This window comes from Aquarana catesbeiana, linkage group LG09 (assembly GCF_042186555.1).
Source record: "Aquarana catesbeiana isolate 2022-GZ linkage group LG09, ASM4218655v1, whole genome shotgun sequence".
Taxonomy (NCBI): Eukaryota; Metazoa; Chordata; class Amphibia; order Anura; family Ranidae; genus Aquarana; species Aquarana catesbeiana.
Genome location: NC_133332.1, coordinates 35,022,736 through 35,047,589, shown reverse-complemented (window position 1 = coordinate 35,047,589; position 24,854 = coordinate 35,022,736). Strand labels below are relative to the sequence as shown.

The following is a 24,854-nucleotide window of genomic DNA, read 5'->3' as shown; positions in this document are numbered from 1 at the left end:
GTGTGGTGAGGTCTCATATTGTCCTGCAGCAGTTCCGGGAATCGCCAGTCAGCAATGCTTGCATAAACTAAATTGACCAGCCGGCCATCTAGAGCACAGGGTTCGCTGGTGATGCAGTTTAGATATTGGAGATGCAACAAAATGGTACAGAGAAGCTGTATATTCAATTGGAAGGTAAGGTGAACCAGGTAGTAGGTCCAGTGAGAAAGAAAAAGAAAAAGGACTTGTGAGATACTCCCCGCAGGTTGTGCCACGCGGAGGGGTAGCAGATTGTGCGAGGCTCGATAGGCCCCAACCGTGCCAACAGGGCACAACAACTCAGGCCATAACAACAGTGGCAACACGTAAAGTTCAGTTGCGGAGTATATCCGCCAGCCACCCAAGTGGTTATTCGGCACTTGCAGTGAGCTCATAACATTGAAATTTCCTCGCTGGTGCTAAGTGAAAAAAGGAAAAAAGTCCTCTGTGTAAGGAGTAACAGTGACTGTGTAGTGTGGGCGCCCTTTATCTCTGTGACGAACTGACCAAGTAAAGTCATCCATCTTCATTGTCGCGTCTGCGTCGACGCAGGTCTTGCTCATTTCGGTCCAGCCATTCAGCAGCATCTTGTGCGTTTTCAAAAAAGTGGTTTTGATCCCCAGCTGTAATTCGCAACTTGGCAGGGAACAACATTGCATATTTGAGCTGTAGGCGTTGCAGCCGTTTCTTGACATCCGCAAATTTAGATCTCCTGCGTTGCACTTCGGCTGAGAAGTCGGGGTAGAAGGAGATTCTGGTTCCGTTGAACTGCACGGCCCCTTTTTCTCTGGCTAGTCGTAGCACTACTTCACGGTCACGATAATTGAGGAGCCTGGCCAGCATCGCTCTAGGGGGATTTCCAGGAGGTAGAGGTCGTGGCGGCACTCGATGTGCCCGTTCCACCGCGTATAGGGGAGAGAAGGCCTCTTTACCGAATATTTCCTGCAGCCACTCTTCAACGAACACTGTGGGGTCCCTGCCCTCCACCTTCTCCGGGAGCCCCACTATGCGAACGTTATTGCGTCTCAGGCGGTTCTCGATGTCGTCAGTCTTTTCAAAGGCCTGGTGTGCATGTTGTGCAGCCCCCCGCACATCTCTGGTTAAATGAGGCATCTGATCTTCCATGTCACTTACTCTCCCCTCCACTGCTGTGGTTCTCTCCCTAATTTTTTGAATGTCCTGGCGGAGGAGAGAGACGGTCTCCTTCAGTCCCCCAAATTTTTCCTTAAGGTCATCCACCGAGGCAGTGCATCTGTGGACTGCATGCAGGATTTCACTGAGTGTAGGTTGGGGACTGTCCTCCACTTGTAAATCAAACAGGCCTGGCATAGGATCCGGAACAGAGTCCATAATGTTTGTGTCTTCTGGCCTTTCTGTGTCCTCCCTGCTTGTCTGCTCCACTGACACTGCTGGAGTCTGTGTGCTAGTCTGTGTGGAGTCTGCAGAGCCTGCCAGTTTCTGTGTATAGTATAGCATGTCCCTGGGCTGGTCTTTGGCCTTAGGGGGTTTCTGTGACTTACCCCCTTGGTCTGCTTTCTTGTCCTGGCCTCGTGGCGTTCTCTGCGGCTGAGATGTCCAGGCGCCATCTTGGATGTCCTGAGCGGCTGAGGCCGCGGCTTCTCCGTGGTTTCCACGGGTCATCATACCCCCACACTGCAGCTGTATCTATGTCCTGGGGTGTCCGGGATGCTGTAGCTACCGAATATTGCGGTTTTTAGGCGCCGGGAACAGCGAGGAAAGGATCGTTAGGAGGATCAACAGCGGGAGCTCCGGTGAACAGGTCTGTTCACATGCCGCGCTAGGCCACGCCCCAACTTTGACTAGTTCAACCAGTTCTAAAAGAGTGCAACACTTTCATGTTCACAATTTTCTTTATAGTGAATACCAAATGTTGTCAAAGATGTGATTTATAACCTTCCTTGGAAATATGAGGCAGTATCTAGTTGGTTCTCTTTGGACAACATGTGTCATATGTGGCAAATTAGAACATTAATAGTAAAATGAAAACTTACATTCAGGCCTTAACTTCCTTGGAGTTGTCAGAAGCTGTGTCAGAAGCTGTAAAATATAAAAGTAATGATTACCATGTCTTCTATTATATTACTAACATGACTATATCAGTGTAATATCAGATAAATCTCACACATGGTCAGTATACAGAGCACTTGAATGGAGTAACAAGATGGATGGCAGAGGCGGCAACCACTACCATACCTGTGGTGGGGTCCGGCACTGACTCTAATACTAGAATATGGGTCTCCTTCCTCCTCATTACACCAATAACAATATTAGAATGATGTATTTGCCAGTTAGGTGATGTTTGTATGACAAAAATGTACAATGACATCATAGTAACAAGTAACAGCCTCTATCAGGGATGATGACAAGGTTGTTTTAACATGAAAAATCTAGTGATGGGGAAATGTGTTTGGGGTTGAATAGCAGCAAACACATCCAAAAGTCTGCAAATTGGAAACATTAAGGCAAAGCTTTCCAGTGGAAGGTGAACCTTGAAAAATGTTCAAGGCAAATAGGAAAACAATTGTCAAATAAAGGGCATGGATAGCTGGGCACTGCCCTGGAGAACATGAACCACTAAGAACAAACAAACGGCTAATCGGGGAGCTCTAAACATTTAAAATACAAAATCCATTTAACACTTTTAATGCCAGTCATCTTTGCATTTTTTTTGCACACATGATTAAAGAGGAACTGCAGTATGCTCATATAATTTATAATAAAAATCTTTGCCATTCTGAAGCTTCCCTCCAACCACTTTGCATATTATTTAATATATACTGTGATTTTGTACTTGCCAAATATGCTGCAGAAATGTCCCTCCACTGAGTCTGGCTGCAACCATTTTAACTGTGGGAAGCTGAAGCTGCTGCCTGATCACTTTCTGGTTTTACATAGACACACACCTCCAGCTCTCATTGGCCCTATTATGACTCATCCCTTCCTGGCAAACTCTCACGAAAGAGAGAGAGACAGAGAGAGAGAGAGAGAGAGAGAGAGACAAAGAGCTGCGCATGATGTCATAAGCCTAGGGCGGCTCTTTACCAGACAAGAAACAGGAAGTGGACTATATAAGTTTTTTACTGGCAGAAAAAAATGGTTTACTATCCAAAGCTAAAACAACAATGGCAGAAGATTTAATAGATGGAGAGTTCAAAAAATGAGTGAAGGTCCACTTTAAAAAGCCATTTCAGACTTGAAGATTAGTTTATATATAATATATTTTATTAAAGCAGAGACCCTGGAGAATAAAATCATTTTTATAATACCACAATGGTTTATCAATCACAACATTTCAGTAAAAATACACTAGTTAATTAGTTAGAGCACACAAACATAATCACTTAACCATTTTTTACATAGAGAATTGAATTAGAATTGTTTCATTTTAAGAACATTCATTAGATTGTCTAATCATTAGTGGGTAAAATTGAAGTTGGTTTTCAACAGCAGTGAGGAGAAAATTAGAAGGATCAAGGTGGAAATTTTTTTTGTTGAATAAACTAATTCCTAGCAGAGTATGTAGTTTTAGTTTGGGGAAATCCATTCACTATAAATTGAAAGTTAAATGTAAACAACATTTTGAACAATATTTGTCAAGCCCTCATATATAGTGAGAATTTTCTTAGGAATGTTTGAACAATTTTTTTGTATGAAAATCTATTAGTGTATAGCCATTGTTAGTAGTAACACTTGTGTCTAATGCCTCGTACAGACGATCGGAATTTCCGACAACAAATGTTCGATGGGAGCTTGTTGTCGGAAATTCCGACTGCGTGTAGGCTCCATCGGCCATTTGTTGTCGGAATTTTCCGACAACAAAAATTTGAGAGTCGGAAATTCTGATCGCGTGTACACAATTCCAACGCACAAAATTCCACGCATGCTCAGAATCAAGCAGAAGAGCCACACTGGCTATTGACCTTCATTTTTCTCGGCTCGTCGTACGTGTTGTATGCCACCGCGTTCTTGATGTTCAGAATTTCCAACAACATTTGTGCGACCGTGTGTATGCAAGACAAGTCGGAAAATCCTATCGGGTGTACATAGCATTAAAGTATAGCATGGGCTCTTTAGTCTTTACCATGGGTTACATGGATGTGCTCAGGTGATTGGACAAAAAAAGGCTGCCAGATATCCCAATATAACTCCGCCCACTACCAGACAGCCTCAGGATTGTAGCAAGAAATGGGGAGATTAATATAACAGGAGAGGGACCCGTGTCCTGTACTGTACTCCAAGAAATGGAGTTTACACAGGATCTATTGTTTTTATTATGGGATGTCCCAAACACACACACACAGGTCCAGGTAACAATAAGTGAGGAAGAGCCAAACTCATCCCTAAACAAAAATGGCCCAGGACCACTTTACATTCTTTTTTGTTTGTAAGAGGCATTGGGGTGTATGGAAAGCAATAATACCAATAATGAGGAGGTTGTCAGTGCAGTTTGGATTACATTGTTCATCAGACTTAGAGGATCCTTAGAAAATTCTACATAAAGATTACAATCTACAAATCATAACAATATAAAATACTACACAGAGGAATACAGCAAACATTACTCACTGTTGGTGCTTTTGTAGCCTGCCTGGTTCTTCTCTGAAATATGAAGACATGGAGTTAGGAACCCAAAAAAAAGAGTTCAACCCATAAACTATATTTTGAATATTTTCACCCAGACAACATCACAGTTGAAAATTAGATTGTTAAATGGAATTCACAAATTGATGTAAATACAACCATCTTTGTTTAGTTCATTTTGTACATGGGGCAGTCATATTTGTCTATTAGATATGCCGGCTCTGCTTTCTGATTTGCTCTGCTACATGATGGTTGGGCTTTACTAAATTGGATGCTTTGGACAAAACTGCAGAAATCCCAGGAGCTGTTTAACCTCTTGCCGACCAGCCACCATCATTATACAGCGGCAGGTCAGCTCTCCAGCGCGAAACATCGTAGTTGTAAGGCGGCTCTCGCCAGCGCAGTTGTGAGCGGGCGCTCGCCGCCGCACACTAGTGCACACTGTGGACGCATGTACGTGGGTCAAGTGGACTCGATGTCTGCCAGCGACCTGCAATTGCCTAGTACAGAGGCAGAACAGGGATATGTCTTTGTAAACAAGGTGATTCCACATTCTGAGAGGAGACATGACAGAGATCTACTGTTCCCAGTGATCAGGACCAGTGATCTCTGTCATGTCCCAGGTAACCCCCCCCTACAGTTCACACCCAGGGATCACAGTTACCCCCTTGATCACCCCCAACCCCTTCCCTGCCAGTGTGATTTTTACATTGATAAATGCATTTTTATAACACTGATCAATGTAATAATGACACTGGTCCCCAAAAAGTGTCATTTGGGGTCAAATTTGCCCGCCACAATGTCGCAGTACCGCAAAAAAAATCAATAAAAAAAAAAAAAAAAAAAATCGCAGATTGCCGCCATTACTAGTAAAAACAATAAAAAATAAATAAAAGTCCCTAAATCTATCCCATAGTTTGTAGACACAATAACTTTTGCGTGAGCCAATTAATATACGCTTATTGCAATTATTTTTACCAAAAATACATATTGGCCTAACCTGATGAATACATTTGTTTTTTATACATTTTTTTTAAATATGTATTATAGCAGAAAGTAAATTTTTTTTCTTTCCCAAAATTGTCATTCTTTGTTTATAGCGCAAAAAATAAAAACCGCAGAGGTGATCTAATACCACCGAAAGAAAGCTCTATTTGTGGAGAAATAAGAACATCAATTTTGTTTGGGTACAGCATCGCATGACCGCACAATTGTCAGTTAAAGCAACGCAGTGCCATATTGCAAAAAATGGCCTGGTTATGAAGGGGGTAAATCTTCCAGGGGTCAAGTGGTTAATGAAGAACTCCAGGAATTGCAGCAGTTTTAAAAGTCTGACGGCTCATAATGCCGCGTACACACGAGCAGACTTTATGGCAGACTTGGTCCGGCAGACTGGAGTCCGTCGGACAATTCGATCATGTGTTTTTTTCCCAAAAGTCTGATGGCTTATAAGGGGCTAGTTCCAACAAAGTGAATGCCGCAACATGGACTTCTCTCTTTTATTTACGGTTTGCATTTTTCCTGAGCACTAGGAGTAGTAGAGCTATCTCTATACTTTCTACACTCAGATATAGAATCAGAAGAGTTGCATACAGACACTCTGCCTGGTATTAGTGTTCTAATAAAAATTATTATTCCTGAATCCTTATACTTACTTATCCAAATAACAACTGCAATAATAACAGCAAGAAGAGCGATGATTCCAATAACAGCACCAATGATCACTCCGAGTGAGAGGCCATTGCCTGGTGGATCTGACAGAGATAAACATAAAGAGAATATGAGATATTAGAGACTTTGGAATTCTTGTATATAAATTAAGTTTACAAAATTCCAAAAAGTATGGGGGGGAAGAGAGAGCGAGATGGGCACCTGCTGTGAACGGCGGAGGGAGTTGGAGAAGAAATTCCACATGACTGGTGCAATATATGAAAGAAATGGAGTACAAAGGAACATTTTTGAAAATGAGTTTCCGGCTCCCTTTCCACTAGTACAACTTGTCATGCGACTTTGGACACAAAGTCACATGACAAGTCACAGCCAATTGATTTCAATATAACCTGTTCCCATCTATGAGACTTTGAAAATCAGCAACTTTGAAAAGGTGCCTGCAATACTTTGATGCAACGTTTAATGCAACTTTGATCCAGAGAGTGTAAAGTTGGATCAAAGCCCCACTCAAAGTCACACTCTAAAATCGCACAACTTTGGAGTTGCGCTAGTGGAAATGTAGTCTAAGGTTAGAGTTTGACTTTGATGCAACTGAGTGCAGCTTTGATCCAACTTTACACTCTCCAGATCAAAGTCACATCAATGTAGTGCAGGTACCTTTTCAAAGTTGCATCGATGGGAATAGGTGTCATTGAAATCAATAGGCTGCGACATGCTTTTTCACCTAATGCATCCTATGCATTAAGATGAAAAAACTTCTGTCACTGACAGGCCCCCCATTTTACTTACCTGAGTCCTGTATTCCCCCGCCGGAGTTGAACTCCTCCCCTCTGCCTGTTGTCCCGGCTCTTGATTGGATAGATTGATAGCAGCGCAGCCATTGGCTCGTCTATGGATGCCGAATATTGGACTCGGAAGCGCGCCCATAAGGTAACCCCCCAGAAGAGCGCTTCTCCTAGGGGGGTTATACGATGCAGGGAGGAGCTACCAGCACCGCCGAGCGACCCCAGAAGTCAAGGATCGGGGCCATTCTGTGCAAAACGAACAGCTCAGTGGAGGAAAGTATGACATGTTCGTTACTTAAAAAACAAAAGCCTTACAATCACTTTAAGGCCCGCACACACACTCTAAAAATTGGATAGAAAAATTCGTATGACGAGCTGTCTGCAGATTTTCGGATTGTTAGTACGGTGCTTTCGACAGCGAATTTCACTTTTTCGTCAGACAAAAGCCTGGATGTGCAGACTATAACATTTTTGTCGGATGTGAACTCAACGTCTGATTTTTGTTTCATTGGTACAGTTTTCGTATGAAAAAAATCATAAGAGCAAGACTACGCATGCTCAGAAATGAAAGAATACATACAAAACTATTCAACACATTACATCACTTCTGAAGTTGAATTCTGTCATAGGAGAATTTTTCATACTGTGAGTAACCTCTTCACGTTCGACATGAGACTAGCATGTCACAAAAAACAGACATTCGGTCGTCTGAAAATCTAAGCGTGTGTACAAAGCTTTAGTGTGGTTGCCTGTACTATTCCTTTAATGTATATTGATGAGCACTTCCAGCTACACCGACAGACCCCCCGTGTCCAGCTCCCTTCTCTGTGTTCTTCTGTGTTAGTCCTCATTCAAAGCCCAGCACAGCTACACTGTATATATGCCCTGCACCTCCCATCCCCTCCTGGGTTCTGTGTGGATGGGACTTTTTTTATTTCCTCATTCTATTATGACTTAGGATGTACAATGCAAGTAAATTTTCACACTGGGGTGGGATTTCAGGTGCTTTAGTGCTGGAATTAGCCTCTGCTAAGTGCCTGAAAACCGCCTCTCTATTCATTCTAGTGTGACTTTTCACACTGGGGTGGTGCACTTGTGGGATGTTATGAAAAGTCCTGCAAGCAGCATCTTTGGGGCGGGTTGGGAGCGCTGTATACACCGCTCCCAAACCGCTCCTGCCAATTGGAATGAATGGGCAGCTCTGCCGAAGTGCCTGCAAACTGCTTTGGCAGCACCACAACAGGGGTGACTTTAACCCCTTCTTTGGGGTTAAAAGCGCTCCACTAGCAGCTGAAAAGTGGCGCTACAGCGCCGCTTAAACAGCCATAAAGCACTGCAAACATGAGCAATGCTTTACCGCTACCGTGGAGCAGCCCCAGTGTGAAAGGGCCGGGGTCTTACTGATGAGAGAACACTGGGCGGGAACCTATGATCAGCTCCTCCCATCCTTTATTTGCCCACTGGCTACACAGGAACAGTGTCCCTCCCTGGAAATGATGTCATTAGCCTTCAGTAACCACACCCACTTGCTGCTTTTAGACTCAGAAGTAGAACTGAAGTCTGGTGACGGCACTGGATACTACAAAATAAAGGTAGAAAAACTGGGATTTTTTTCATTTTGAGACATAATGCTGAACTTAGCTCACATTAATGATTGCAGGGGAGAATTTAAGTGTTAGGGTGGACTTCCCTTTAAGAGGGGTGTCAATTCGTGTTTTTTAATAATATAGAAAATTGAAGCTTCCAATAAATGAGTGAAGAAGAAAAGGCAGAAATTTCCCAATAACCTCCTATACAGCACTGTGTGATGTGTATAGACGGAGTGTACACACAAAAGAAGAAAACAGGAAGGTAAGAAACTTTCACGCAGAGGACTCAATTATTAGAAGGACAGATAAGGCAATCTGTCACAAAGACCGTGATCGCTGAACAGTATGTTGTTTACCGGGCATGTGTTTTTGGCATATGGAGGATCGGATGGACAGATTATTGGGTGGGGCTGGGGAGGACCCAGCGGTCATGGTAAACATTGGTACCAATGACAAAGTAAGAGGAAGGTGGAGCGTACAAAAATTTTTTCAGGGACTTAGGAAATAGATTGAAGGGAAGGTAGTTTTCTCAGAGATACTTCCTGTACCTAAAGTCAAACCAGAGAGGCAGCAGGAGCTTTGGGAACTTAACAAGTGGCTGAGGAACTGGTGTAGGAATGAAGGTCTCGGTTCCTGAAGAACTGGGTTGACTTCTCAGTCAGTTACAGGCTCTTTAGTAGGGACAGGCTGCACCTTAATGGGGAGGGTGCAGCTCTGTTGGAAAAAAAGATGACTAAGAAGTTGGAGGGGCTTTTAAACTAGGTGTTGGGGGAGGGTTCAGAGGAAGCGATAGCTGGCAGTGAGCAAAGGACAGAGGCTAATAGTGGATTAGTAGTGATAATATAGCCATAACATCTAATCCCGGGGTGAACGAAATGATAAATCAAAAACGAAGCCTGAGAAAACATAAGGAGAAAATAATATGCAGCCATACAATACTGAGAGGAGTATACACAAATGCCAGGAGCCTAGCTAACAAAATGGAGGAACTGGAGCTTCGGTTATACAAGGAGGACTTAGACTTTGTGGGAATAACAGAAACTTGGCTTGACAGCTCACATGACTGGCTTGCAAATATTGAGGGGTATTCATTGCATCGGAGGGATGGGGGTGTAGAAAAGGTGGAGGGGTGTGCCTATATATCAAGAATGATTTACGGATGGAAGAGAGGAGTGGTATTGTAAATAGGGCAAGGGGGACGTGGAATCCATTTGGGTGGACATCAGTTGGGACCAAATCCTTGAAACATTGAAAATGGAGGAAAAATGGGAATGCTTTAGGAACATATTAAACAAAGAAATCACGCAGTGCATTCCAATGGGCAATAAATATAGAAGAGCGAAGGTTAAACCTGGGTGTCTTAACCATAATGTAAAAGGTCTTATTAAAGAGAAAAAATGGTCTTTAAAAATTATAAAGTGAATGGGTCATAGTCAGCATTTCAACACTACAAGTAATACAATAAGACGTGTAAGAACGCAATCAGGGCAGCTAAACAAGACACATAGCGGAGGAGAGTAAAAAAATCACAACTTTTTTTAGATATATTAACAGTAAAAAAGCAACATCTGTGCACATTGGCTACATAAAAGATGACAAAGGGAGAATAGTTACAGATGACACAGAGAAGGCAACTGTATGGAATGCTTTCTTCTCCTTGGTTTTTACACAGGAGAAGGAGGGGTATACCGACCGTGACAGTACTGTTAGTAACACGTTGCAGGATGTACCCTTGTGGCTAACAGAAGCCGTTGTCCTGAAAAGACTAGAAAAGCTTAACACAAATAAATCACCATGACCGGATGGCTTAAACCCGAGAGTCCTCAAGGAACTCGGTCAGGTTATAGCCAGACCATTGTTCCTAATCTTTATAGACAGCATATTGACAGGATTGGTACCAGCTGATTGAAGAAAAGCCCATGTGGTACCAATATTCAAAAAGGGGCAGAGACATATACCAGGAAAATACAGGCAAGTCAGCCTAACATCAATAGTATGTAAACTGTTGGATGTAAACTGTTTTAGCTATGGCAGTTACTACTAGATGTTCTAAACAGGAACTAATGGGAAAGATATATTCTTCTATTAAAACGATAACAAGAATCAACTCACAAGAAGGTAGCTTTGGACGGTGACAGAGACCTAGAGACACTTAGTGATGAGGAATGGGGCAAGCTTTGAAAAATGTATTTAAAGGTATCCTTATCCTCTGCACAGTGTTTGACTCAACTATTTATTATCCATAGAGCTCACTATACTCCCTTAAAACTGTATTCCTGGGGTAAAGCAAGTACATCGAATTGCCCAAGATGCATAAACGGCACCGGTACACTTATACACATGTTGTGGCGATGCCCCAAATTGCACTGCTACTGGGAGTCCATATTTGATAGGTACCGCCTAGGAATAATGTGAAGGAGGGAATTGAAATAGGGTCTGACGAACGCAGATAAAGAGGGGGAGATTCTTTTTTTTTTCTTTCTTTGTTTTGTATTGTTCTTAGTTTTTTTAACCCAAAAGCCGGGTGGGGTAATGTGATGGTAATGTCATAAGTATTTTTCTTTTGTTGTAAAATGTGAAAAACTTAATAAAAATGTGTTTGATTGAACAAAAAACTGTTAGAGGGGATGATACGGGACTATTTGCAAGAATTTGATGATGAAAACAAGATCATCAGCAGAAATCAGCATGGGTTTTTCAAAGCGTCATTCCTGCCACACCAATTTGTTAACATTCTATGAGGAAGTGAGCTGCCATCTAGATAGGGGAAGGCCTTTGAATGTGGTGCATCTGAATTTTGCAAAAGCATTTGATTCAGTTCCCCATAAACGCTTAATCTACAAACTGAGGTCTGAAGGCATAGACCATAGAGTTTTTTCATGGATAGAAAACTGGTTACAGGGGTGTGTCCAAAGGGTGGTGATAAATAATGCGTACACTAATTGGTCTGGAGTGGTATGTAGGGTAACCCAAGGCTCTGTCTTGGGACCAATTCTGTTAAATGTATTCATAAAGGATGGGATAAATAGCTCAATCTCAGTTTTTGTGGGCAACACAAAAATAAAAAGGGAAATAACTTCACATCAGGATATAGAAATTTTACAGAAAGACCTGAATAAAATATCGGGGTGGGCAACTACATGGCAAATGAGGTTTAATGTTGAAAAATGTAAAGTGATGCACCTGAGGGCTAAGAATATAAATGCAAACTATTCACTAGAGGGGGGAATCCAGGATGGAGAAAGATCTGGTGGTCCTAGTAGAAGACAGACTGAGCAATAGCATGCAATGTTAAGCTGCAGCTACCAAAGGCAGCAGACTATTAGCTTGCATAAAAAAGAGAATTTACTGCAGAGATAAAACGATTATACTGCCACTTTATAAATCTTTTTTTCGGGCCACATCTGGAGTACTACATTTAGTTCTGGTCACCAGTCCTCAGGAGGGATGTGGTATAGCTGGACAGAGTCCAAAGAAGGGCAACTAAATTGGTAGGTGGACCAATCGGAGGAACTCAATTACGAGGAATGACTGCAAGCACTGAATTTGTTCTCCCTGGAGAAGAGGCGCTTGAGAGGAGATATGATAGAAATATACAAATACCTCAATGGATTATCCCAGCGTAGGAAAAAAACTTTTCAGTTTCAGGGAGTGTAAGAAGACACAGGTCCACTCAATGAGTAGGGGATTTTTCACTGTCAGGGTGATAAGGATGTGGAACTCTCTTCCACAATTGGTGGCATCAGTGGGGAGTATTGATATTTTTTAAAAAGGCTCTTGAATATGCATCTTAGTGAACACAACTGGGACTGCAATGTGTGGAGATGAAGAATTGTTCTTGATATTTCAATTTTAGAATCCCATAGCAAATTGATATGTCACATGGAATAACAAAAACACTTTTTTTGTTGCTCTCTTTTCCCAATATTCTAAGTTTAATGTATTCTGTGTAACTCACCCCATATCACACTGAGAGTCTCATCCTTCAGACTGCTGTGGTCCACATGACAGGAGTAAGTATCTCCCTCCCTTGTTGGCACTTCCACACTGACTCTGATCTGATAGGTGCCATCAGGATGGGGGAGAATTGGACTCATTTCATCTGAAGGAACATGGTCCTCCCCATTCCTCACCCACTTCACCTCCACAGGTCGGGGGTGAAACCCGTACACCAGGCACTGAAGTCTTGTCACATCATCTGACTGATGATGACCCCACACCTTCACCTCTGGGCGCACTGAGAGAGAGAGAGAAGAAGAGAAAAATAAAAATCTGCTGGTTATACAAGAGGTTACATATTCATCTGGTTTAAATCATTTCCTAAATCCAAAAACAAATATACCGTTCCTTGGACAAACTCTGCAAAAAAAGTCCAGGTAGACTATTCCCACTAACTCCTAAATGTGACCTAATGTGTGGGATTACCAAACCTATCAGATGAAGAAATCCAGAATGATTACCTGAGACCAGGCCAAACATTGGGAAAGTCATGACATGTTAGACTTGGTGTCAGAAACCATGAAATCAGGCCGATACAGAAGTACAGTTAAATCACACTTATTTAATAATAAAAGTAAAAAGAACAAAACGTAGTCAAAACATAGCCAAAGTTCAGTAACCGGAAGGGATAGTAAGCCAAGCCAGAAGTCAGGGATCAATGTAGTGGAACAACAAGCAGGATCTGGAGCCAGAAGGGATGTCAGCAAAGCAAGTCTTGAACAGGATCGTAGGAGATCATTTCTGTGATGTTGACCAAGGCGAAGGCAGAGCTCCTCTGGACTGGATGGCTTAATTAGGCAGGACTGACGAGCAGGATATCATCAACATCTGAGTAACTGGAGAGGGAGATGGGAGCTGGCAATTAGCCAACAGTTGAGTGGCCAGCTCAGAGAAGGAAGGGCTGAGCCCAGCCCTAACACTTGGTGAGATAATATAAATAATTCATGGGGTTTGATAAGATTTCCATATGCAAATACGCTTGCCAACCGTATCACTTACAGTATCTCACAAAAGTGAGTACACCCATCACATTTTTGTAAATATTTTATTATATATTTTCATGTGACAACACTGAAGAAATGACACTTTGCTACAATGTAAATTAGCGAGTGTACAGCTTTTATAATGCCGCTTACACACGACCGCACATTCCGACAACAAAATCCATGTTTTTTTTCCGACGGATGTTGGCTCAAACTTGTCTTGCATACACACGGTCACACAAAGTTGGTCAGAAATTGTGAATGTTAAGAATGCAGTGACGTACAACACGTACACCGGAACTATAAAAGGGAAGTTCAATACCAAGTGCGCCACCCTTTGGGCTCCTTCTGCTAATCTCGTGTTAGTAGAAGTTTGGTAAGAAACGATTCGCGCTTTTCAGATCATTATTACTGCTCTTCAGTTTGTGCTTGTGGGTTTGCATCTGTTCTTCAGTGCATGTAGTCAGTTTGTCAGTGCGTATTATTATTATTATTAAAGTACGGATTTGATTTTCAGTGCGTGAGAGTAAGTTGAACCATCCTCCTCCTCCTCCCCCTCCTGCCACACCTCCAACACCACAGCCACAGCCTGGAAGGTAGCGTGGAAGGAAGACAAAAAAGTGATGGCCTGGGTTCAGCCTAGTCTGACAAAAGATGCAGGCTGTGGTATGACCACAGCCTGGGGACATAGATGTCATCTGCTGCTGTTCCTGATCTCTTGTATTCCTGGACTGTGCTCACTATTATATGGACTCCTCAGGCCACCAATTTTGGCTGGCAAATAGTTGATACGTGCCCTGTGGTACAAAGGCTTCGCCTATTTCAGCAGTTTCTCCAGCGTTGCCTTCCTATTTATTTTGTTCTGACCCAGAATAAATGGCTTTTTTTTTAAAATACTTGCCTATGTGTTTTACTTTAAAAAGGACAGTTTGTTTGTGGAGTAGGTAGGTACATTTCAAAAATACAATGTCAAATTAACAAGGGACACCAACACCAAACAACCTCCTTGAGGTTAAAAAAAATACAAGATAATAATGGTGTTGTGGTAACTTGACACACAAAATGAGAAATAATATTATGGAGATCACTATAAAAAAAATAGGAGATCTTGATATAAAAAAAAAAATAAAAATATATAAACAAAAATTCTAAACATTAATATGGATATCTGACGAAAAAAAAATAATATTACTCAGGAGATCACGAGAAATAATAAAGAAATCAGTTTGTCAGAACTGTGTGTAAATATGAGCAGCAAAACAACTTTATTATTATATCATTATAAAGAAGAAGAAAATGCGCTGCATTAAAATATTTGCAGCGTGATGAATGTGCCATCTCCATTATGAACGCTAGTTTTACCAGACCAAGCGATTGCCTCTCGTAATTTATTCTGAGCTTGCGTGTCACTTTGTGCGTCGGAATTGTGTACACATGATCGGAATTTACGAGAACGGATTTTGTTGTCGGAAAATTTGAGATCCAGATCTTAAATTTTGTGTGTCGTAAAATCCGATGGAAAAAGTCCGATGGAGCCTACACACGATCGGAATTTCCGACAACAAGCTCTGATCGCACATTTGCCGTCGGAAAGTCTGACCGTGTGTACGGGGCATAACAGTGTAAATTTGCTGTCCCCTCAAACTACTCAACACATAGCCATTCATGTCTAAACCGTTGGCAACAAAAGAGTACACCCCTAAGTGAAAATGAACAAATTGGGCCCAATTAGCCATTTTCCCTCCCGGTGTCATGTGACTCGTTAGTGTTACAAGTTCTCAGGTGTGAATAGGGAGCAGGTGTGTTAAATTTGGTTGGTATCACTCTCACTCTCTCATACTGGTCAGTGGAGGTTCAACATGGCACCTCATGGCAAAGAACTCTCTGAGGATCTTAAAAAAAAAAGAATTGTTGCTCTATATAAAGATGGCCTAGGCCAGGGCTCGACAAACCCCGGGCGCCAGGTCGCATTTGCGACTAGAATTAGCGACCTGGCGCCTGGGGCGGACCAGCTTGGGTATCCTGTGTCCGTTCGACACCCCCCCTCCCGGCGCGATCGCGTTGGGCCGCGCCGGTAATTGAGGCCCCGGCTTTGTGGCCTACTGCAGTCCTATGGTTCCTTCTGCAATCGGGCGCCCTCTGGTGGTGGCCGTTGGTATTACAAGACAACCACCAATGCTAATGGAGCTTCCCCTCCCTGTTTTCACTGCCCGCTCATCTCCTTCCCTTTACTTAGAACCCCCAAACATTATATATATTTTTTATTCTAACACCCTAGAGAATAAAATGGCGGTCACTGCAATACTTTCTGTCACACCGTATTTGCACAGCGCACTTTTTTGGGAAAAAATACTTTTTTTAATTAAAAAATAAGAAAACAGTAAAGTTAGCCCAATTTTTTTTATATTGTGAAAGATAATGTTGCGCCAAGTAAATTGATACCCAACATGTCACGCTTCAAAATTTCGTCCGCTTGTGGAATGGCGACAAACTTTTACCCTTTAAAATCTCCATAGGCGACGTTTAAAAAATTCTACAGGTTGCATGTTTTGAGTTACAGAGGTGGCCTAGGACTAGAATTATTGCTCTCGCTCTAACGATTGTGGTGATATCTCACGTGTGGTTTGAACACCGCCTTCATATGCGGGCGCTACTCACATATGCGTTTGCTTCTGGGGCGTGTTTAAAAAAATTATTTTTTTTCTTATATATTTTACTTTTTATTTTGACACTGTTTAAAAAAAAATAAAATTGCGTCACTTTTATTTCTATTACAAGGGATGGGGCACATTTAATTTTTTTTTTTCTTATTTATTTTAACTTTTATTTTTTCACTGTTCTTTTAAAATAAAAAAAAAAAGTCACTTTTATTCCTATTACAAGGAATGTAAAAATCCCTTGTAATAGAAAAAAAGCATGACAGGACCTCTTAAATATGAGATCTGGGGTCAAAAAGACCTCAGAGCTCATATTTACACTAAAATGCATAAAAAAAAAATTGTCATTTGAAAAAAAAATAATAAAATGTCCCTTTAAGAGCTATGGGTGGAAGTGACGATTTGACGTCGCTTCCGCCCTGCAATGACTTGGAGATGGGCGGGGGGGCCATCTTCCTCTCACTCGTCTCCATGTCAGGCCAGGGACAGACCCGGATCGCCTCCGCCGTTACCGACGGCCACGGTAAGCGGTGAAGGGCACCGGAGCGCGGCGGTAGGGGGGGCCCTCTCCTGTCGCCGATAAAAGTGGTCTCGCTGCGAATCTGCTGCAGAGACCACTTTTATCTGAAAGAGAACCGCCGGCTCTTGAAGAGGATACCGGGTTATGGTAGCTAGCTGCTACCATAACAACGGTAATTCTCTTCAAAGACAGGAGGTATATAGTCGTCCTGCGGGAAGGAAGTAGTTAATTAAAATGAATTTATTATTTGTCATCTCCCTGCTTGGCCCCTTTCACACGGGCTGTCTGATCAGGTTCGCCTGTCAGTTTTTCAGGCGGACCTGATTGGATCCTTAGTGGGAATATGGCGGTCTTGTGTCCCTGCATGGCAGGAAATAAAAGCAGTCACATTCGTTCTAGTCGTCTCTGTGTAAATTTAAGATTGGTTAATTTTTATATTGAAAATAAAGCTTTGTCGGTCGTTTAAAAAAAAAAAAAAAACCTGGCTCCTAACTTTTTTAGCTGGCTCCTAGATTCCAAGCAAATTTGTCAAGCCCTGGCCTAGGCTATAAGAAGATTGCCAAGACCCTGAAACTGAGCTGCAGCATGGTGGCCAAGACCATACAGCGGTTTAACAGGACAGGTTCCACACCGAACAGGCCTTGCCATGGCCACCCAAAGAAGTTAAAGTGGTGTTCCACCCAAAAAAAAAACTACATGAAAAATCATAAAAAAAATACAAAAAAAATTTGGATATTTTTATTTACTCACCTCTAAATGCCTGTTGCTAGGGGGTCCCTCGTAGTCTGCTTCTTTCAGTGCCTGGTTTGGTGACATCACTTCCGTCTCGGCACAGGAAGGGCTCAGCTCTGCTCCCTCCCTCCTGTCAATCATCTGGGACCCATTACAGGTCCCAGGTGGCTGAGCGGCCAATCACGGCGCTCGGCGCCGCTTGCGCATGCGCAGTAGGTGCCAGGCTGTGAAGCCACAGCCCGGTGCCCACAGTTGCAATGCCGGCGCCACCGAACAGACTGTGAGACGAGTGGGGCTTCGATCCCCCGCATCGCTGGACCCAGGGACAGGTAAGTGTCCAATTAAAAGTCAGCAGCTGCAGTATTTGTAGCTGCTGACTTTTAATTTTTTTTTTTTTAGTGGCCCTCCTCTTTAAGTGCATGTGCTCAGCGTCATATCCAGAGGTTGTTTTTGGGAAAAAGACGTTTGAGTGCTGCCAGCATTGCTGCAGAGGTTGAAGGGGTGTGGGGTTAGCCTGTCAGTACTCAGACCATACTCTGCACACTGAATCAAATTGGTCTGAATGGCTGTTGTCCCAGAAGGAAGCCTCTTCTAAAGATGATGCACAAGAAAGCCAGGAAACAGTTTGCTGAAGACAAGCAGACTAAGGACATTGATTACAGGAACCATGTCCTGTGGTCTGATGAGACCAAGATAAACTTATTTGGTTCAGATGATGACAAGCGTGTGTGGAGGCAACCAGGTGAGGAGTACAAAGACAAGTGTGTCTTGCCTACAGTCAAGCATGGTGGTGGGAGTGTCATGGTCTGGGGCTGCATTAGTGCTGCCAACACTTGGGATCTACAGTTCATTGAGGGAACCATGAATGCCAACATGTACTGTGACATACTGAAGGAGAGCATGATCCCCTCCTTTCGGAGACTGATCAACAGGGCAGTATTCCAACATGCTAACGACCCCAAACACAACTCCAAGATGACCACTGCCTTGCTAAAGAAGCTGAGGGTTAGGGATGAGCCGAACACCCCCCTGTTCGGTTCGCACCAGAACATGCGAACAGGAAAAAAGTTTGTTCGAACATGCGAACACCGTTAAAGTCTATGGGACACGAACATGAATAATCAAAAGTGCTAATTTTAAAGGCTTATATGCAAGTTATTGTCATAAAAAGTGTTTGGGGACCTGGGTCCTGCCCCAGGGGACATGGATCAATGCAAAAAAAGTTTTAAAAACGGCCGTTTTTTCAGGAGCAGTGATTTTAATAATGCTTAAAGTCAAACAATAAAAGTGTAATATCCCTTTAAATTTTGTAGTTGGGGGGTGTCTATAGTATGCCTGTAAAGGGGTGCATGTTTCCTGTGTTTAGAACAGTCTGACAGCAAAATTACACTTCAAAGGAAAAAAGTCATTAAAAACTACTCACGGCTATATTAAGGGGAACCCTGGCCAAAATTAAGAAAAAAAAAAATGACGTGGGGGTCCCCCTAAATTCCATACCAGACCCTTATCCGAGCATGCAACCTGGCAGGCTGCAGGAAAAGAGGGGGGGGACAAGAGAGCACCCCCCCTCCTGAACCGTACCAGGCCACATGCCCTCAACATTGGGAGGGTGCTTTGGGGTAGCCCCCCAAAACACCTTGTCCCCATGTTGATGAGGACAAGGGCCTCATCCCCACAACCCTGGCAGGTGGTTGTGGGGGTCTGCGGGCAGGGGGCTTATTGGAATCTGGAAGCCCCCTTTAACAAGGGGACCCCCAGATCACGCCCCCCCTACCATTTCACTAAAAAACTGTCAAAAATGTTAAAAATGACAAGAGACAGTTTTTGACAATTCCTTTATTTAAATGCTTCTTCTTTCTTCTATCTTCCTTCATCTTCTTCTGGCCCTTCTGGTTCTTCCTCTGGTGTTCTCGTCCAGCATCTCCTCCGCGGCGTCTTCTATCTTCTTCTCCTCGGGCCGCTCCGCACCCAAGACATGGGGGGAGGCTCCCGCTCTTCTCTTCATCTTCTTCTCCGGGCCACTCCGCACCCATGCTGGCATGGTGGGAGGCTCCCGCTGTGTGACGCGTCTCCTCTTCTGACGGTTCTTAAATAACGGGGGGTGGGGCCACCCGGTGACTTGACGGGACTTTCCTGTGACGTCACGGGGAATGCCACAGGGAAGTCCCGTCATGTCCCGTGCGTCAGAGGGGGCGGGGTCACTGGGTGGCCCCGCCCCCCCATTATTTTAGAACCATCAGAAGAGGAAACGCGTCACACAGTGGGAGCCTCCCCCCATGCCATGGGTGGAGAGCGGCCCGAGGAGAAGAAGATAGAAGACGCCACGGAGGAGATGCTGGATGAGAACGCCGGAGGAAGAACCAGAAGAGCCAGAAGAACCAGAAGAAGATGAAGGAAGAAAGAAGAAGCATTTAAATAAAGGAATTGTCAAAAACTGTCTCTTGTCATTTTTAACATTTTTGACAGTTTTTTAGTGAAATGGTAGGGGTACTTTTGTACCCCCTCACCATTTCACACAGGGGGGGCGGGATCTGGGGGTCCCCTTGTTAACCACTTCAGCCCCGGAAGGATTTACCCCCTTCCTGACCAGAGCACTTTTTACAAATTGGCACTGCGTCGCTTTAACTGCTAATTGCGCGGTCATGCAATGCTGTAACCAAACGAAATTTGCGTCCTTTTCTTCCCACAAATAGAGCTTTCTTTTGATGGTATTTGATCACCTCTGCCGTTTTTATTTTTTGCGCTATACACGGAAAAAGACCGAAAATTTTGAAAAAAAATGATATTTTCTACTTTTTGTTCTAAAAAAAATCCAATAAACTCAATTTTAGTCATACATTTAGGCCAAAATGTATTTGGCCACATGTCTTTGGTAAAAAAAATGTCAATAAGTGTATATTTATTGGTTTGCGCAAAAGTTATAGCGCCTACAATCTAGGGTACATTTTCTGGAATTTACACAGCCTTTAATTTATGACTGCCTATGTCGTTTCTTGAGGTGCTAAAATGGCAGGGCAGTACAAAACCCCCACAAATGACCCCATTTTGGAAAGTAGACACCCCAAGGAAATTGCTGATAGGCATGTTGAGCCCATTGAATATTCATTTTTTTTGTCCCAAGTGATTGAATAATGACAAAAAAAAAAAAAAAAAAAAAAAAAATTACAAAAAGTTGTCACTAAATGATATATTGCTCACACAGGCCATGGGCATATGTGGAATTGCACCCCAAAATACATTTAGCTGCTTCTCCTGAGTATGGGGATACCACATGTGTGGGACTTTTTGGGAGCCTAGCCGCATACGGGGCCCCGAAAACCAATCACCGCCTTCAGGATTTCTAAGGGCGTACATTTTTGATTTTACTCCTCACTACCTATCACAGTTTTGAAGGCCATAAAATGCCCAGATGGCACAAACCCCCCCCAAATGACCCCATTTTGGAAAGTAGACACCCCAAGCTATTTGCTGAGAGGCATGTTGAGTCCATGGAATATTTTATATTTTGACACAAGTTGCGGGAAAGTGACAATTTTTTTTTTTTTTTTTTTTTTTTTGCACAAAGTTGTCACTAAATGATATATTGCTCACACAGGTCATGGGCATATGTGGAATTGCACCCCAAAATACATTCTGCTGCTTCTCCTGAGTATGGGGATACCACATGTGTGGGACTTTTTAGGAGCCTAGCCGCGTACGGGACCCCGAAAACCAATCACCGCCTTCAGGATTTCTAAGGGTGTACATTTTTGATTTCACTCTTCACTGCCTATCACAGTTTCGGAGGTCATGGAATGCCCAGGTGGCACAAACCCCCCCCAAATGACCCCATTTTGGAAAGTAGACACCCCAAGCTATTTGCTGAGAGGCATGGTGAGTATTTTGCAGCTCTCATTTGTTTTTGAAAATGAAGAAAGACAAAAAAAAAAATTTTTTTTTTCTTTTTTTAATTTTCAAAACTTTGTGACAAAAAGTGAGGTCTGCAAAATACTCACTATACCGCTCAGCAAATAGCTTTGGGTGTCTACTTTCCAAAATGGGGTCATTTGGGGGGGGTTTGTGCCACCTGGGCATTCCATGGCCTCCGAGACTGTGATAGGCAGTGAAGAGTGAAATCAAAAATTTACGCCCTTAGAAAGCCTGAAGGCGGTGCTTGGTTTTCGGGGTCCCATACGCGGCTAGGCTCCCAAAAAGTCTCACACATGTGGTATCCCCGTACTCAGGAGAAGCAGCAGAATGTATTTTGGGGTGTAATTTCACATATTCCCATGGCATGTTTGAGCAATATATAATTTAGTGACAACTTTGTGCAAAAAAAAAAAAAAAAAAAAAAAAAATTTGTCTCTTTCCCGCAACTTGTGTCACAATATAAAATATTCCATGGACTCGACATGCCTCTCAGCAAATAGCTTGGGGTGTCTACTTTCCAAAATGGGGTCATTTGGGGGGGGTTTGAACTGTCCTGGCATTTTATGCACAACATTTAGAAGCTTATGTCACACATCACCCACTCTTCTAACCACTTGAAGACAATGCCCTTTCTGACACTTTTTGATTACATGAAAAAATTATTTTTTTTTGCAAGAAAATTACTTTGAACCCCCACACATTATATATTTTTTTAAAGCAAATGCCCTACAGATTAAAATGGTGGGTGTTTAATTTTTTTTTTTCACACAGTATTTGCGCAGCGATTTTTCAAACGCATTTTTTGGGGAAAAAACACACTTTTTTACATTTTAATGCACTAAAACACACTATATTGCCCAAATGTTTGATGAAATAAAAAAGATGATCTTAGGCCGAGTACATGGATACCAAACATGACATGCTTTACAATTGCGCACAAACGTGCAGTGGCAACAAAATAAATACATTTTTAAAAGCCTTTAAAAGCCTTTACAGGTTACCACTTTAGATTTACAGAGGAGGTCTACTGCTAAAATTACTGCCCTCGATCTAACCGTCGCGGTGATACCTCACATGCATGGTGCAATTGCTGTTTACATTTGACGCCAGACCGACGCTTGCGTTCGCCTTAGCGCGAGAGCAGGGGGGACAGGGGTGCTTTTTTTTTTTTTTTTTTTTTTTTCTTTATTATTTTTTTGCTTTTTTATCTTATTTTAAAACTGTTCCTTTCATTTTTTTTTTTTTTAATCATTTTTACTGTTATCTCAGGGAATGTAAATATCCCCTATGATAGCAATAGGTAGTGACAGGTACTCTTTTTTGAAAAAATTGGGGTCTATTAGACCCTAGATTTCTCCTCTGCCCTCAAAGCATCTGACCACACCAAGATCGGTGTGATAAAATGCTTCCCCAATTTCCCAATGGCGCTATTTACATCCGGCGAAATCTAAGTCATAAAATGCTCGTAGCTTCCGGTTTCTTAGGCCATAGAGATGTTTGGAGCCACTCTGGTCTCTGATCAGCTCTATGGTCAGCTGGCTGAATCACCGGCTGCATTCTCAGGTTCCCTGTTGAGACAGGAGAGCCAGAGAAAAACACGGAAGACGATGGGGGGGGGGGGGCATTCTCTCCCACTGCTTGTAAAAGCAGTCTAGAGGCTAATTAGCCGCTAGGATTGCTTTTACATGAAAGCCGACCGCTGGCTGAAAAGAATGATACCAAGATGATACCTAAACCTGCAAGCATCATTTTGGTATAACCACTCAAAGTCGTGAATGCTGTACCTGAAGACAAAAATATGGCTAACAATAAAGCACAGTAAATGGTAAAGTATAAAAAATTGCATACCTGAAAAGCAAACATGATAAAACATAATAACAATAAAACATTGCAGAATAGAATACAGTAAAAAAGAGCAGAACAATAGAGAGAATAGAGAGAGAGAGAATAGAGAGAGAACAATAAAACGACAACTATTACTTTTTATTTTATATTTTTGTTTGTGTTTTTTTTTTTTTTTTTTACACTTTTTTTGTAACTGTAACTTTTATAACTGTAACCGGTTCCAGGTTCGGGTCTCTCAAAATGCGATGGCATCTTGGGAGACCCTGTGAAAGTGTGTCCTAGTCTGTGCAATGCTGTACCCTACGCTAATACTCAGCTAGTGAATGGTAGCATTCAAAACATTCACCAATGCAAAGACCAGGATTGTCAGGACAGGAGGGACAATAATAGCGGGTGTCACGCCTATATCCGTGCTTACTGCAGACACGACATCTTTTTTGGGAGGGTTCGTTGGGTAGGGGTACTAGGGGGAGGACATAAAGAAAATGCCTCTCATGCAGCCGACTGCATTTGGTTGGGGATGTGAATGGGGGAAGTACGGGCGCTGCAGAAGCGGTGGGTTCCCAATTAGGATTGGCGAATGCAGCAAGAAGGGCATTATGGGCACGACGGGCCTGTGTTTGTCTTCTTTGTGGCAGCGGGACACTACTTGTGCTTGCCACCTCACCAGCTTGAACTGCACTTATGGGACTCGCCACGTCACCAAGTGTTACTGCAGTGCTGGTTTGACTATGACCGGGGTGTACTAGGCCGCTGGCGCTTGCCAGTTCACCAAAACGCTACCAAAAAAACTGTTAACGATCGCAGGGATCAGGCCTGACTCTGCGAACGCTGCAGTTATGCGTTTAGTGTTTTGTAAGTGACAGTGATCGATCGATACTGCACTTGGGTGGGCTGGGCTGGGCCGGGCGGAGGGGCAAAACGCAGGTGCTAGCAGGTATCTGGGCTGATCCCACTAACACTGCGTTTTTGGGAACCCTAAACTGCTGGGGATGCCAGTATAGATCTGATCGGATCAGATCAGATATTGATCAGTTCAGATACTATACCACTAAGGGAGGTGTACGGTGCGTGCGTGGGTGTTAGCGCTACTGGCACTAACCTGACGCTGCCTGGGGCTGGTGCTTGCCAGTTCACCAAAACGCTACCAAAAAAACTGTTAGCGATCGCAGGGATCAGGCCTGACTCTGCGAACGCTGCAGTTATGCGTTTAGTGTTTTGTAAGTGACAGTGATCGATCGATACTGCACTTGGGTGGGCTGGGCTGGGCCGGGCGGAGGGGCAAAACGCAGGTGCTAGCAGGTATCTGGGCTGATCCCGCTAACACTGCGTTTTTGGGAATCCTAAACTGTTGGGGACGCTAGTATAGATCTGATCGGATCAGATATTGATGCGTTCAGATACTATACCACTAAGGGAGGTGTACGGTGCGTGCGTGGGTGTTAGCGCTACTGGCACTAACCTGACGCTGCCTGGGGCTGGTGCTTGCCATTTCACCAAAACGCTACCAAAAAAACTGTTAGCGATCACAGGGATCAGGCCTG

At 43.1% G+C, this 24,854-nt stretch overlaps 1 protein-coding gene across 1 annotated transcript in view; it reads right to left on the bottom strand.

Annotated features, from left to right (window-relative positions):
* The window catches only part of LOC141107496 (class I histocompatibility antigen, F10 alpha chain-like), a 91,674-nt gene that overhangs the window by 11,366 nt on the left and 55,454 nt on the right, over window positions 1–24,854 (bottom strand). Inside the window, exons 4-7 of the mRNA XM_073598265.1 lie at window positions 12,624–12,902; window positions 6,276–6,374; window positions 4,606–4,638; window positions 2,031–2,076 (exon numbers count right to left, since the gene is read on the bottom strand). Coding sequence (XP_073454366.1) covers window positions 2,033–2,076; window positions 4,606–4,638; window positions 6,276–6,374; window positions 12,624–12,902 — 455 coding nt within the window. The 3' untranslated portion in view covers window positions 2,031–2,032. The remainder of the gene's footprint in view (window positions 1–2,030; window positions 2,077–4,605; window positions 4,639–6,275; window positions 6,375–12,623; window positions 12,903–24,854) is intronic.